The sequence below is a fragment of the Amia ocellicauda genome, chromosome 7 (genome assembly GCF_036373705.1).
Source record: "Amia ocellicauda isolate fAmiCal2 chromosome 7, fAmiCal2.hap1, whole genome shotgun sequence".
NCBI lineage: Eukaryota > Metazoa > Chordata > Actinopteri > Amiiformes > Amiidae > Amia > Amia ocellicauda.
In genome coordinates this window covers 12,092,741-12,107,036 of record NC_089856.1, presented here as the reverse complement: position 1 = coordinate 12,107,036, position 14,296 = coordinate 12,092,741, and the positions used below count along the sequence as shown (strand labels likewise).

Below are 14,296 nucleotides of genomic sequence, written 5' to 3'. Positions count from 1 at the left end.
GGCCCATGACAGCTCATCATCACCTGTCTTCTCTGCCCCATTGTCGCTATCTCACCCTGTGTTGCATGATGTCAGTCTTTTAAAAATGGCCAGGAAGCGCTGGTGTGACCCTGTGGTGTTTAAATGTTGATCCCCTAAAGGAAACTGAACCCCTGAATGTTGCTCTATCATGTGGTCTACTGAATCATCTTGGCAGAGTCCCTTTTATTTTTATTATTTTTTTTATTCATAAATATTGTTTGTCATGATGCGGTTAACCCGCGGTTGACAAGTTCTGATCAGCACACAGTAGGGCTGTCTTCGAAGGTTCGTTTGGTATCCAAAAGTTTATTCTAAACATTTGAAGGTTTGTAACGAGACAATCTCATATCATTTTTTGATTATTTTTTTTTTGTTAACAGAAACTGACAATGTTTGAAAACTAAACCACTTCAGATTTCCCTCATAGCCTAAATTAAAATAACATCTACATTTGAAATTTTAACTATGCAGTAAATGCTTACTATACAACTGTGCAAGATTATTTATTTTTTGTCTTTATCCACCATCTTTACAGCAAAGTTTTGTGCATTAAAAATGGAAATGTAAAATAAATCTGCTGTTTGGGATTATTTTGCAAAATGCACAGAAGAACACACTTTTTGTGCAGTTGCAGTTCCTTTAGTATTTGTAAGGTGCTCTTTTACTGGAAGGTTAACATGCATCACACAAGTAAAATGCCTGTACGAAAACTGTGTGCATGTAAAAATAAAAACATGCAATCAAATCTATGCACCTTGGCATCATCTGAACATTTGGCAAATAAGCACCAACCAAGCATCGAATCTTCCTTCAGTAATGTTTTGAACCTTCAACAATTGACCCTTCGGGACAGCCCAGCGCACAGTGACCTGGATGCGTCTGTGCCCCCCCCCCCAACCCCGCTGCGTTGCCCGCCTCTCTCGTGACTTTGAATGGGATTGAGTAACAAATAAATCTTTACCTGTGCGATGATCACATTGAAAACATTTATTTTTGGTCCTTAAAGTTTAATTGAAAAAACATAAGTTCCTTGTTTGAAACCTGAAGTACTACCCTCCTGTGCTGGTGTGTGTGTGTCTCCCTTTCTCCTCCCCTCCTCACTTCTGTCTCTGCCTGTCTCCCCGCAGTCCCGCGGCAGTGTTCAGAGAGCGAGTTCTCTTGCACCAACGGCCGCTGCATCGCTGGCAGGTGGAAGTGCGATGGGGATCACGACTGTGCTGACGGGTCTGATGAGGTGAGCGGTCTAGCTGGGGTGGGGGGGGGTGCATTCTGAACAAGCCAACAAGCAAGAAGTTGTACAGAACATAATTAGAAATAGTTACTAAACTTAAACAAACAAGATTTTCCCAAAGGTATACCCCCCGATGTGCAGTTGCCTTCATTGGCAGGTTAAGGTGATGCAGGAACCAGAGCTCAGCATGTGGCATCATTGACCGAGCTTACCGTTAGATTTCCCAATAGCCCTGCTAATGTGGTGCTGCAGGTCCTCACACTGTAGGCAACCCCCCCTTCACTGGGGATGGATGAGTCTCTAAAATATCACTGGGCCACACTAGCAGTAATGCAGATATGAAACTTAACACTGTTTCTTTGTGTGTGTGCACATCTCTCTGCAGAACGGCTGTGATCTGAAGTGCGACAGCGACCAGTTCCAGTGTAAAAACGGCCACTGCATCCCCATCCGCTGGCGCTGCGACGCTGACGCTGACTGCATGGATGGCAGCGATGAGGAGAAGTGCGACAGCGATGGTGAGAGCAGACCCACGCCTCCATACAGCACACAACTCACTCAGCAACAGCCCCCGCCTCCACACAGCGCACGACATGCACAGCACACACACCACGCCTCCGCACAGCTCATGATGCATTGCATGCATTACACGCACCACACACGCAACATGCGACCCCATCGCAACACTCACCACACAAGTAACACACACCCCACCCCTCCATACAGCACACGCAACACACACCGCACATGACACGCACAGCATACATTAAATGCAAGACCAGCAGCTGGCCGACTCTCTGCCTACCGTGCGCCGCTGGTTGCCAGCTGAGCTTTTTGATCCAAGACCCAATCTGATTCAATCGGTTTCCATGCACACATCGCATCACTGCTGGTTTGGATCAGGATGTCCTCTGTGGAGCTGGAATTAATAGCATGTGCAGGGTGGGTGGTTATGGGAGTTGGGAAAGGCAGGATTAATCTGACTGTGGGCTCCTCTCTGTCCCCCTGTGGTGCAGTGGTGCGGAATTGCCCCCACGACGAATTCCAGTGTAACAACACGCTGTGCAAGCCCCTGGCCTGGAAGTGTGACGGCGAGGACGACTGTGGAGACAACTCGGATGAGAACCCAGAGGAGTGCTGTGAGTCTTTCCCTTCATATCTCCCTTTCTGTTTGTGACCTGTCTCTCTGCCTCTCCCAGCAGCTCTGTCTTGTCCTGTGTATCCACTGCTTTCCCTCTGTTGCATCTCTCTTTTCTTTCCTTCGTTCCTCGAGTCACCATGCATCTCTCTTTCAAGTCTTTTCACCTGCACTGCTGGTACAGTCTAACCCCGCCTTTTTCATCTCCTCAGTGAAGTTCCAGTGCCCTCCCAGCAGGGTTTTCCGTTGCCATAATGACCGGGTGTGCTTGTGGATTGGCCATCAGTGCGACGGCGTTGACAACTGCGGAGACAACACTGACGAGCACAACTGCAGTGAGTACAGCCCCCGTCTGCACCCCACGCCCTGCCAGCTGCGTGGGAGCCTCGGATACATGTATAGAAGAAGTAGTACATGGAAATGCAGAACACAGAAACCCCAAAGCTAATTTCCCGACCAGAAAGTTAAGCAGCAGGACAAAATATTGTATATTGTGTGTTTTAAGGGATTTGTGAACTGTGTGTATACTGTGCTCTGTGTGGTGCAGTTTAGGGGATGCATATGCTGTGAGTGTGATTTAGGGAGTGTGAGAATGTGTGACATGGTGAGTGTGTGATTTAGACTGTGTGAGCGTGTGCGAGTGGTGTACTGAGACCCGTGCGCAGTGCGGTGGCCGGTGCTGTAACGGTGGTCTGACGGCGTGCTGTCCTCCCTGCTGCCAGAGCCGACGCCCACACAGCCCGTGTGCGGGAAGGACGAGTTCCTCTGCAACAACAGCCGCTGCATCAGCGCCACGCTGCGCTGCAACTTCTTCAATGACTGTGAGGACGAGGGCTCTGACGAGCTGGGCTGCGAGAAGGGCGCGGGCAAAGGTAAGGGCAGGGATCCTTGTATTTGTAAGGCTGCTTGAGTAGATATTGATGCATTCATTTATTAATTAGATTTTTGTTTGTTCATTTATTTTAAACTCCACATTTGCTTGCAGATATTGGGCTAAATGAATGTCGCACCAACCAGAGCTGCACTACAGATGCACACTGCGTCACCAAGGGCACGGATTCCTTCTGCTCCTGCAGGCCTGGCTTCCAGAAGACCAGCAATGGCTGCGAAGGTACTGTCCCCTGCCCTGCCCCTCAATCCACTGCAGGCACAAGAGCTCTTACAGCGGGCAATTTATTTACTTTTACATTTTCCTTAAAACTTGCCTTTGCCATTTGTTTTTCACGGTCAATTGCAAAGGCTCAAAGTGTGACGCCAGCACGACGGGACAAGAGACCTCACATGTAGTGGAAAAGAAACAAACTGATTTTCATTGAAACGTGATCGGAGTTTAATTGAGATGCCAAGACAAAGGTTATATAAAAAGCTTTGAAAGTGGATCTGCTCATTCTTCTGTAGTAAAGCTCTTCACGCCAGCTTTCTGCTCAGTCTGCCCTGGGGGTTTGAACGAGTCTCAGATCCTGTCTTGCTTCTGTCTTTCAGATAAGAACGAGTGTCTGCAGTTCGGACTGTGCTCTCACATCTGCAACAACACCAAGGGCTCCTACAAGTGCAGCTGCCACAAAAACTTCATCAAGATCAACGACACCTGCAAAGCGGACTGTGAGTTGCCATCCAAATCCAAAAAGCAGCAGGAAACTAATGTGCAGTGTACAATAAATGTTTTGGGCTTCTGTATAAAATGTATTCCCAGCAGGCCCCTGCGTTTGACAGACATTTCGGTTTCAGCTGCTTCCTATCACTAGAGCCTCTTTTGTCCCCCTCCCTCTATCCGCTGGTGCACAGATCACAACACACAGGTGCTGTACATCGCCGACGACAACGAGATCCGCAGCCTGGACCCCAGCGTGCCCAACTGGGTATACGAGCAGACCTTCCAGGGAGACGCCAACGTGCGCATCGACGCCATGGACCTCTACTACAAGGGCAGCAAGATCTTCTGGACCAACTGGCACACGGGCCGTATCTCCTACTACGAGCTGCCCGCCATCTCCCCCAACTCCAACTCCAACCGCAATCGCCGCCAGACTGAGATCCGGGTCACGGACCTGGAGGTGAGACGGTGGGGTGGCGTAAAAATTATAATTATAAAATTATAAAATCCACACAAGGAAAACAAAACAAAAAACGCAATTGGATTTCAAAAGCTTCCTAGTAGTGCAGACCACTGTAAAAATGATTGAAAATAAGAAAGATAAGAGAGGCCAGGGTCCTGTGTCACACTTTCAGGGATGCATGATCTTCAGTCCCTCCCTCTGTGCTTGCTCTGTAGATCCCTGGGCTGAGAATGCCACGGGGCATCGCCGTGGACTGGGTGGCCGGCAACATCTACTGGACTGACTCCGGCAGGGACGTGATCGAGGTGGCGCAGATGAACGGGCGCAACTGCAAGACGCTGATCTCCGGCATGATCGACGAGCCCTACGCCATCGTGGTGGACCCGCAGAGAGGGTGAGCGGGGGGACTCTGCTCCCAGTCCTGGGTCTGACTGGCCGTATCAGTGCATCAGTGTTTCATTTTTATTGTAGGGGGGAAAAAAACTGAAATATTGGCAGACATCCTTATCCGGGGCGACTTTACACAATAAGCAATTTAAGCACAGTAGTACAATCAATATAAAACTACAATAAGTATACATCCTAGTTCCATGAGGTTTTGAAAAAGGGTGTAGACTTGTGTACACCCCACCCCCCCATGTACTGATGGGTGCTGATGTTCTCCTCCCCAGGACCATGTACTGGGCAGATTGGGGGAATCACCCCAAGATTGAGACTGCGGCCATGGACGGCACCATGAGAGAGACCCTGGTCCAGGACAACATCCAGTGGCCCACAGGTCTGTGCTGCTCACAATGGATCGCTGTTATCCTACAGCAGGAGTGTGTGTTGGCTTGATTGAGTGGTTCTCTGATTGGTTCTCCAATGGGTGGACCAGTCTTTCTTTTGTTTTTTAAATAATTCTAACCAACTCCCACCCTCTGTCGCTTTCCCTGTCTTTCTGCCTCTCCCTCCCTTACTCCCCCCCGCCTCCACCTCCCCCCCCCTCTTTCTCTCGCTCTCTCTCCAGGTCTTGCAGTGGATTATTTCAATGAGCGGCTGTACTGGGCCGACGCCAAGCTGTCTGTGATCGGCAGCGTGAGGCTCAACGGCACCGACCCCATGGTGTCCATCACCCGACTCAAACACAGTTCAGTATGGGTGACGTACTAGGCCGGCCCAGGAGGGAGGGAAGGGGGGTTAAAGGGGTGGAAAGGTTTGGAATAAATGTCTTTAGACACTGAGGTTGTCGCTTGTGTGTGACTCATGGTCCCTGTCCCCCTCACGCAGAGCTGAACAACCCCTTCAGCATCGACATCTTCGAGGACTACATCTATGGTGTCACCTACTTCAACAACTTCGTCTTCAGGGTCAACAAGTTCGGGAAGGGCCAGATGGAGAAGCTGACCACCCGCATGAACCACGCCACCGACATTGTGCTGTACCACCGCTACAAGCAGCCCGAGAGTGAGTCGCGGTGTGCCACCTCACATGTACACAGCTGGATAGGAGCAGCTGTCCCTGATCTCAAGTTGAAGGCCCGTGTATTGGCATTTTTATAGATCTATATATATTTGATATCACTGATTATAGTTTACACTGTGTGATCTGCACTAATTCTAGTCACATCCCTAGACCTACTTTACTATATGGGGGTTCAGATCTGTGTCGGTGGGTGGGGTGTCTGTGTGTGGGTGCACTGTGCTCAGGTCTCAGCCCTCCCTGCCTGTGTCCTGTGTTTCAGTGATGAACCCCTGTGACAGGAAGAAGTGCGAGTGGCTGTGCCTACTGAGCCCCAGCGGCCCGGTCTGCACCTGTCCCAACGGCCGCACCCTGCAGAACAGCACCTGTGTGGAGGTCGTGGCACCGACGCTGTCTCCCATCTGTGAGTGTCCGCCTGCCCGTGTGTTACTGTCCAGGTGATGTTCCTCCACAGCCGTGTCGCTGAGGAACCCGTTCTGATCCCTCTGATCCCACTGATCGGGGGCTCGGCTCTGTATGCGCCAGTGCCTGTGTCTTTTGCCCCCTTTCCTGTGCGGACGCCTATCCTATGTACATGGTGATGGTGCTCACAGCTTGCCCTCTCTCCCCAGCCCCCACCACGGGCACCTGCAGTGTGCAGTGCCTGAACGGCGGCAGCTGCTTCCTCAACGCCCGGCAACAGCCCAAGTGCCGCTGCCAGCCCAACTTCACCGGCGAGAAGTGCGAGATCAACCAGTGCCGTGACTACTGCCAGAACGGGGGCACCTGCACCGCCTCGCCCACAGGTAACCGACGGTCCCGCCTGCCACAGGTAGACATTAGGGGAGAAGTACGCTGCTCCCACTGACCCCGAGCGCGTCACATGCGGTCTCCCCCTCCTCGTGGATGAACGTCGGCCCCGTCTCCAGTGGAATCAAGAGCACGTTTCGGAGTGAGACGTGTTCTGATGTGATGCTAGGTCCCACAGTTTGGACACGGTCCACCAGTCCTACTCTGAACCAGCAACGCCCCTGAGTCGTACAGTCAGGGCTTCCAGGGTGGCAAAAATGTTGGGATCTTTTCTGCCCGCTCTCACTGTGTCTGTTCTGCCTCCCCCAGGGGCCCCCACCTGCCGCTGTGTCACGGGCTTCACTGGCCCCAACTGCAACCAGCAGACCTGCAGCAACTACTGCCAGAATAAGGGCAACTGCTCTGTGAACCAGGGCAACCAGCCCACCTGTCGCTGCCACGCTGACTTCCTGGGAGACAAGTGTCAATACCGTGAGTATGGAGCAGGGGGCGCTCTCAAGACCAACACCAAGTATTTCCAGACCGATATTGAGTTTTGTATTACGTTCAGCAGTTTTTCCCTTTAGGATAACTCCACTCTTGTCACTCCAGAAACACTTTCAGGGGAAGCGTATGATCCAGTTCCTGGTCGGTGTTCCTAACCTGGGTGACTTACAGTTGTCCCAAATAGACACGTTTAACTTCTGCACTCCTGGCACCACCTGATGTCCTGTTTCCCTCTTCCCCTGTCCTCCAGGAAAATGTGACGGTTACTGTCAGAATGGTGGCACTTGCCAGCTGACCGACAACGGCATGAAGAAGTGCCGCTGCCTGCCCCAGTACTCCGGCCCGACCTGCGAGGTGGACAAGTGCCACTACTGTAAGGATGGCAAGTGCAACCTCCTCAACCCCCCCAACCGGGGAGAGGTCACCTGCAAGTAAGACACTTCCTTGTCTCTTCCTCCTGTAATTCTCCTATGAACATCGGACGCCCAATCTCACCGTATTGCATCTCTCTCCCCTCCTCTGCTCCACTGTCCCTGTACCACCCGCTGTCCTCCCTTCCTCCCTCTCTTTCTGCAGCTGCACGAACGGCCAAACGTCTCTCAGCTGTTACACGTGTACAGACTACTGTGACCACGGGGAGTGTACGATGAAAGCACATCGCCCACAATGCAAGTAAGTATGACCACACTTTCAGCTCCACCCGCACACACTCGACACACGTACACACTGTGTTCTCACTGAAACCCAGCTCTGCAGTGATAAAGTAGAGACTCTGTATCCATGCCAGTGTTGAACCCCATGCCTTCTCCTTCTGTGTAGGTGTGCATCAGGCTGGGCCGGGCAGCGCTGTGATGAGACTGCAGTGCCAGTGGGAACCCCAGACAGTAATGGCCGTATGTCTCCCTCTCTCTCTCTCTCTCTGTCTGGCAAGGGCAGACTGGAGTCTGCAGATGCATTCAGGCCCATATTCAGTGCTGTTGCTTTAGAAAGCCTCTATTATAGCTGTGGTGTTGGTGATTTTGAGGTGTTAATTAAATCCCAGCCCTCGTGTGAAACTGTTTGAAGTGAATATGAAGAGATGACAAACAGACGTTCTGTGCAGTGACGGACACCCGCCCCGCTGCCTCACCGCCTCTCTGCTCTGTGTCCACAGGTACAGCCTCCATCGTGATCCCGGTTCTGCTGCTGCTGTTGCTGTTGCTGCTGGTTGCTGGTGCCATCATGTGGTACAGGAAGAGAATGCGGGGGTGAGTGAGTCAGGCCTGGGCTTTCTACACGCAAAACAGGATTTCAATCTGTGTCTTTATGCACTCCTGTATTCTGGATTCTTAGGTGATGTTATTACCTGGAGTATTTCTCCAAATCTGCAATATAATTATAGGATACAAACAAAACGACCTGCCAGTTCTGCGACTATCCTGTCTGTCTGTCTGGTGCCTCCACGGCTCACAGAGGACGTCCACCATAGTGCCTGCTCAGAAACCTTGTCCTCTGCAGCTGTGCTGACGGTGTCTCTAAAGCCTCCAAGCCCAGTGAACTCGCTGGGGAACCGGTCTGTCCTGTACTCACTGGAGTACCCCAGCGATACTGTATGTCCGTGGGGCTCCTTAAACACTGAACTGGAACTGGCAAGATACTGGAGATGACAGCTGAGGGGTCCTGGACAGCTGTCACAGAGTACTGTTGGAGGAAAGGACAGAGGGGAAAAATAATAATAAGAGTGGGAAGGGCGGGGGGTACCATCCAAAACCCACTAACCTTACTATCTCTCCTGTCCCTCAGGTCTGTAAGGCCGGGGAAATCCTGCTCCAGACGCTCGCGGTAACAAACACAGGGCTTCATTCTCCACCTGCCCTTGTCTCTGCGCCCCCCCCGCCCCCTTGTCCCCCTGAGCCCCCGCTTTGACTGCGTGCCACACCTAGAGACGGCAGCTGCTGGCTGTTCCCAAAGAGAATCAGTACGCCTCCCCTCGGCTGCATGGCTGTTCCCCGCCGCCACGGCACTGCCCCTGCTCACCAAAGCGCTGCGATGCCGTGTGGCTTTAACCCTCGAAACCTTAGCGTGATGCACATGACGCCAATATCCCCGTTTCCCAGGCCTGAGTGTGTGACGCTGGTGGCCCTCGGGGTTAGTCACATGGTATTCTGTAAAGATTAGCTATGAGGGTGAAATAATCCCAATCCTAATGGCGGGGCTCTCGGCAGAGGGGAACTACACTGCAGACCAGGGGCAGCCAATCGTACTGATTTTAGTTCAACAGCATCAAAACCTTTAAACTCGGGGAGTCGACAGAGACGAGTCCCCGGTTTCTTGGCCGTTGCGTTGTCTGTTGTGTCCTTGTCCTCCCTCTGCTCCGTGAGCCTGCGAATGAGACCCTGCTCTTACCTGGGCGCTCCTCCTTCGTCAGAGAGAGTCTTGTCGTCGTCGTTGTGGTGGTTGTGGTTGTTGTCTTCAGTTGTTGTGGTGTTGGTGGCCCGTGCGCTGTCAGCCTCTACACTGTGTTTGATGTCACTGCATTCATCTCAGCCCGCCTGCTCTCCCCTCATGACTGCTTGGGCGGGGGATCGCTCCTGTGGGCCGCACAGGAAAGCAGGCCGAGATCTATTGAAGTGAACGGAAATAGATCGGCTGTTATAACAGACTGCGGGACGCTGGGCCTCCTCCTGCCCCCCCGTCATTGAGAGCCCCGTCCTGGCTGTGTTGTTGTAAGCAGGCATTTGGAACACGATACCCAGCATTCCCTCGGATACGGAGCCAACCAGCGCCTCTACAGGGAGCGCTGAACCAGGAGTCAGTGAATTCCTGTGTGCCGTGTATTGGCATCCGGATTATTTTTACAGTCTTGGGAGCACGTTTCCAAGCATTTATTCCCATTCCGAGTCTTGATTTAACAAATACCAGTCAAAACGATGTGTTGATTTGGTCTTTTAAGCATGAAGATCAGTTTGGAGTCCCAGGCCCTGTCCCAAAGGCCAGGGCAGGGCGTTGGGGAGTACTGGGTGTGTCTGAATGCCGCTGCCATGTTGGCGCCCCTTGTGTGACGAGCTGCGTCTCTGTGCGTGTCCTGCCGTGTGCTCCGGTGCTGTGCAGGGAGGCCCGACCCACAGACTGACCGCGTGTGTGTGTGCATGTGTTTCAGCACCAAGGGCTTCACTCACCAGAGGATGACAAACGGGGCCATGAACGTGGAGATCGGAAACCCAGCGTACAAGATCTACGAGGGTGAGCCGGACGACGACGCCGGTGAGCTGCTGGACTCGGACTTCACACTGGACCCCGACAAGGTGATGCCCTGAGCAGCCTCTACTCCCACACCCTGCAGTGTTTAATATAAAAAAAACTACATCTCATTTATCTGTTGAATTTGATTTCTTGTTGACTTTAGGATACTTTGATTGTGAGTGATGGCTTTAGAGTGCAAATATGGGGATATATTTCTGGGGGGAATGGATAATCTTAGCTTCATGCCAAAGACCTGCCTGAGGGTTGTTAAAACGCCACCTGTGCCGTCTCTCTTGCAGCCAACGAACTTCACTAACCCAGTGTACGCCACCCTGTACATGGGCGCCAACAGCAGCCGCAATTCTCTGGCCAGCACGGACGAGAAGAAGGAGCTGCTGTCCCGCGGAGACGAGGACCTCGGGGACCCCCTGGCATAGACTCACGCCCCCTGTGGACCCCAGAGCATTGTTACACCAGTTATTAATTTTTTTTTTTCCTTTAAAAAAAAAGAAAAAAGAAAAGCAACAAAAAAAAGAGAGAACACTGTATAAAATGTACAAAATGAAGGACTACTTTTGTATGTGATTGCAGTATTATATTTAGTTCTTTTAATTCTTCTGGTCAAACATTTTTCTATAAGATTTTTTTTATTGTTATTATTTTGTATTATTATTATTTTGCCCCCCTTTACCCAAATAGCCACTACCTCTGTGCAAAAAGAAAAGAGAAAAAAAAAAAAAAAAAAAACAGAACAATTTTATTTTGTATTTTTGTATCAATGTATAGAAACCATCAGTCTATTTCAATGAAGCCAGTGTTGGTTGTCGTGTGAGAAGGTACAACAGAGGGGCGGGGAGGTTCACAGGTCAGAGGTCAAGGGCTGGGTTGGAATCACCCCCATTTTTACGATTACATATTTTTTTGTTTTAAACTAGTGTGGATTTGTATAGAGAGCGGTGGGTGGAACAGGAAGTCAGTGGAGCAGATGTGTGATAAACTGCAGTCGAGGGGGTGGCTTGCACAGGATTTGGTGTTTTTTCGATTTGATTTGTTCAGAAAATGTTATACAGCGATTGTTTTACTCCTTGCACAGGTACAATGTATATGTATATACATACATACACACCTACATACTCACCTTTAAACATTGATTATTAAAGTGTCTTTAAAGCAAAGCCCGTATGAACACAAGCGTACACGGAAACATGCACATAGGTGTGTTTTGTTTTTTTTGTTTAGTTTTTTTAGGGTTTTAGGGCTTATGAAATGTATGAATTGCAGAATAATTCCACAGATAATAAAATAATAAGAAATAAAAACATTCCAGGTTTGTAATGCTTCCAAGACAATTTGCAGGGCTACAGAGGAATTAAAGATGTACGAAGCCTTTCGCAGAGTCCTGCACACAGACTGTTTAACCAGATCTAAAGCGGAGGTTGCAGAGGAGCCGTGCGCCGAGAACACAGTTTACTGAAATGGAGGGGAAAAAAGATCAAGCTTGCGTGTTTCTCGACTCTCGTTTTCACATTTTTTCCCATAAGGGCTGGACAGCACATACATGTGACATTAATGTGGATTTTTAGTTTTTTTGGAAGTATGTTTATTTTTGTAGGTAATCTTACATGCCTGTTTGTTTTGTTGTTTCGCTCACTGTAAGTGCATTCCTAAGAGTTTTTTTTTTTTGGTTTTGTTTTGTTTTTTCTTTCCGTTCTTCCTGTCTTTCATTTGTTTGCATTGCTGCTAATACTGCCTAAGTCCAATACATTCTTGAGCTCAGCAGTTCCTATAGTCTTGCTGAGAAGCTGCTTCTGTCAGAGGTTATCAGCCATATTTTAATGCATGTAAACTAAAAAAATAAAAAAAATAAAAATAGAATAACAAATCCTTTTTGCTTACCCGAACACAGCGTAACAGTATTCATACAGCGTGATTCTATTTTGTTTCGTTTTTTTGAGAAAAAAAAACTTAAGGCGTACAATCATTTTACTTTTTTTTTTTTTTTTTTTTTAACTTTTTTTTCTCCTACATGCATTTTTGTTAGTTTTTTTTTTTTTTTTTTGTAATTTTGTTTTTTAATTTTATTTTTAAAATAAAAATAGCTTTTATAGTAGAAATGCATGGTGGCTCAGACCTTCTTTTGGAAAGAGAATAATGTTTTAATAATTTTTTGCTGGAGTACTTTACAACTAAATAACAGATTGTTATAAATAAAATTTTAAAAACTGTACAGAACAAAACGTTTATTTGTATGTGTTCTTTGTTGTGATTTTTATTTTAGATAGTGTTTAAACACACTGAAAAAGCAGTCTGATAAATATAAATGAATTACTTTTGGTGATTTGCTCTGTGTAATTGTATGCTTACTACTGCTGCCCAGATGCCTGCCACGGCAATTAATCTAAGCATGATTTGGTTTGCACTCTGAAGCAATAACAGACACTTAATCCCAGCCCTCCTACTTCCTTTCATTGCTGTTCTCATCTATCAAACCTAAGAAAACATCTATGTTCTCCATTTCCTTCCCCTTGAAACTCTGCCCAAGTGCGCTTAGATTTTCAAATCGACTCTCTGGCAAATCCTGACCCAATGGGAGGCTGAGATCAAAGGCTCTTTTCAGATGGCACTTGAGTTTAATTTGCATATCTGCAATACTGTTCACCTGGGTTCTTCCCGGGCAGCTGGTCGAGTGGAGGCCGGGCTGTTCCTTCGGTTTGGGTGTCTCCAAAAACCTGCTGCTGCTCCTGGAGTGAAGGTGCACATCTGGTAGAAAGGGTGGGGCGGTGGGGTGGGGTGGCTCGGTGGCGCAGTTCAGGAATCTCCTCCCACAGCCACTCGTGCTTGATGTCAGTACTGTTGTCCGCCCTTCGTTCAGGTGTGTCTTGTGTTTAATCTTCTTTTATTTCACATTTTAGATGTAGTTTGCCTGATCATGCAGCTACAGAAATGACCCTAAGTTGCCCTTTAGACCTGAAGTGTACAAACTGCATTCAAAGATTGTGTATTTGTCACTTATTGGATACAAACATGGGTATGTGGACTACATACTACTAATTTTTCTGCAAAGCTGGGGTGACTACAGGTAAATGTACCTGTCCACCTCACCTGAGCACAACTTCACACTTCAAGACCATAGAAGGACAACCTGAACAACTTTTCTTGCGTTGACTTTTAGAGTGTGGCACTTGCCTATCAGTCACTTGGCAGAGTGTGGCCTAGGTGTTGCCGGTACACAGCGGGAAGAGAGATGGAGGCTCCGGGGTTGAACACTGACTCGGTGTGTTGCGCAGGCAGGAATAACCCAATCCAAGTAATGTTAAAAAAACGAATTGAAGTAGTTATGGAAACATGATAAATATAGTTTTTATAGTGATGCATGAAGGGGCTCAAAGTGTCCTCCTGATGTGCCTCAAATGTAATGTGCACCGAATATCATTTCAGCAGCATCTCAATCATGCCAGGACTCAAAACAAATGTTTTGACACTAGAATCTGGTTAGTGATGGTCAAAGACAGCTGGTATGCACTGCTGTTTTAATTCTATCCTTATCTGTCTGTAGAGGAGGCTCCCTTGGAGGAAACCGGTCATTATTAATGCACTAGATTTTGCCTATGGGATCACAAACCCAACTCTAAGGAGTACGATTGTGTTCATACACCGACCTCAACTGGCCAGGCCCACGTGTGCATCGGTAGCCTGTTCACATGCATCTCGAGGGCTGACTGAGCCATCTACAGCTGACTTGAGTTCATGATCCCCCTAGTCTCTCACTCCACTCTTCAAATCTGTGGCACGGTTGATTTTAACATTAAGGCCCTGATTTAATCCAGGCACCGGGGCAGTTGCAGTAACACTCAAGTGCTTCAGGCCAGGGGCTGAGGATGAAAGTCCAGG

At 48.9% G+C, this 14,296-nt stretch overlaps 1 protein-coding gene across 2 annotated transcripts in view; it reads left to right on the top strand.

Annotated features, from left to right (window-relative positions):
* LOC136752801 (low-density lipoprotein receptor-related protein 1) overlaps positions 1-12,642 on the top strand; it is a 127,112-nt gene extending 114,470 nt beyond the window's left edge. For both annotated transcript variants that reach the window (XM_066708432.1, XM_066708430.1), the window contains exons 69-89: positions 1,149-1,255; positions 1,638-1,770; positions 2,269-2,391; positions 2,603-2,725; positions 3,113-3,262; positions 3,376-3,501; positions 3,873-3,992; positions 4,176-4,444; positions 4,663-4,841; positions 5,119-5,225; positions 5,457-5,576; positions 5,717-5,893; positions 6,171-6,311; positions 6,520-6,693; positions 7,007-7,168; positions 7,434-7,614; positions 7,760-7,855; positions 8,003-8,076; positions 8,337-8,430; positions 10,323-10,467; positions 10,705-12,642. In XM_066708432.1, coding sequence (XP_066564529.1) covers positions 1,149-1,255; positions 1,638-1,770; positions 2,269-2,391; positions 2,603-2,725; positions 3,113-3,262; positions 3,376-3,501; positions 3,873-3,992; positions 4,176-4,444; positions 4,663-4,841; positions 5,119-5,225; positions 5,457-5,576; positions 5,717-5,893; positions 6,171-6,311; positions 6,520-6,693; positions 7,007-7,168; positions 7,434-7,614; positions 7,760-7,855; positions 8,003-8,076; positions 8,337-8,430; positions 10,323-10,467; positions 10,705-10,842 — 2,939 coding nt within the window. In that variant the 3' untranslated portion in view covers positions 10,843-12,642. The remainder of the gene's footprint in view (positions 1-1,148; positions 1,256-1,637; positions 1,771-2,268; positions 2,392-2,602; positions 2,726-3,112; positions 3,263-3,375; positions 3,502-3,872; positions 3,993-4,175; positions 4,445-4,662; positions 4,842-5,118; positions 5,226-5,456; positions 5,577-5,716; positions 5,894-6,170; positions 6,312-6,519; positions 6,694-7,006; positions 7,169-7,433; positions 7,615-7,759; positions 7,856-8,002; positions 8,077-8,336; positions 8,431-10,322; positions 10,468-10,704) is intronic.
* Positions 12,643-14,296: the final 1,654 nt, after the last annotated feature.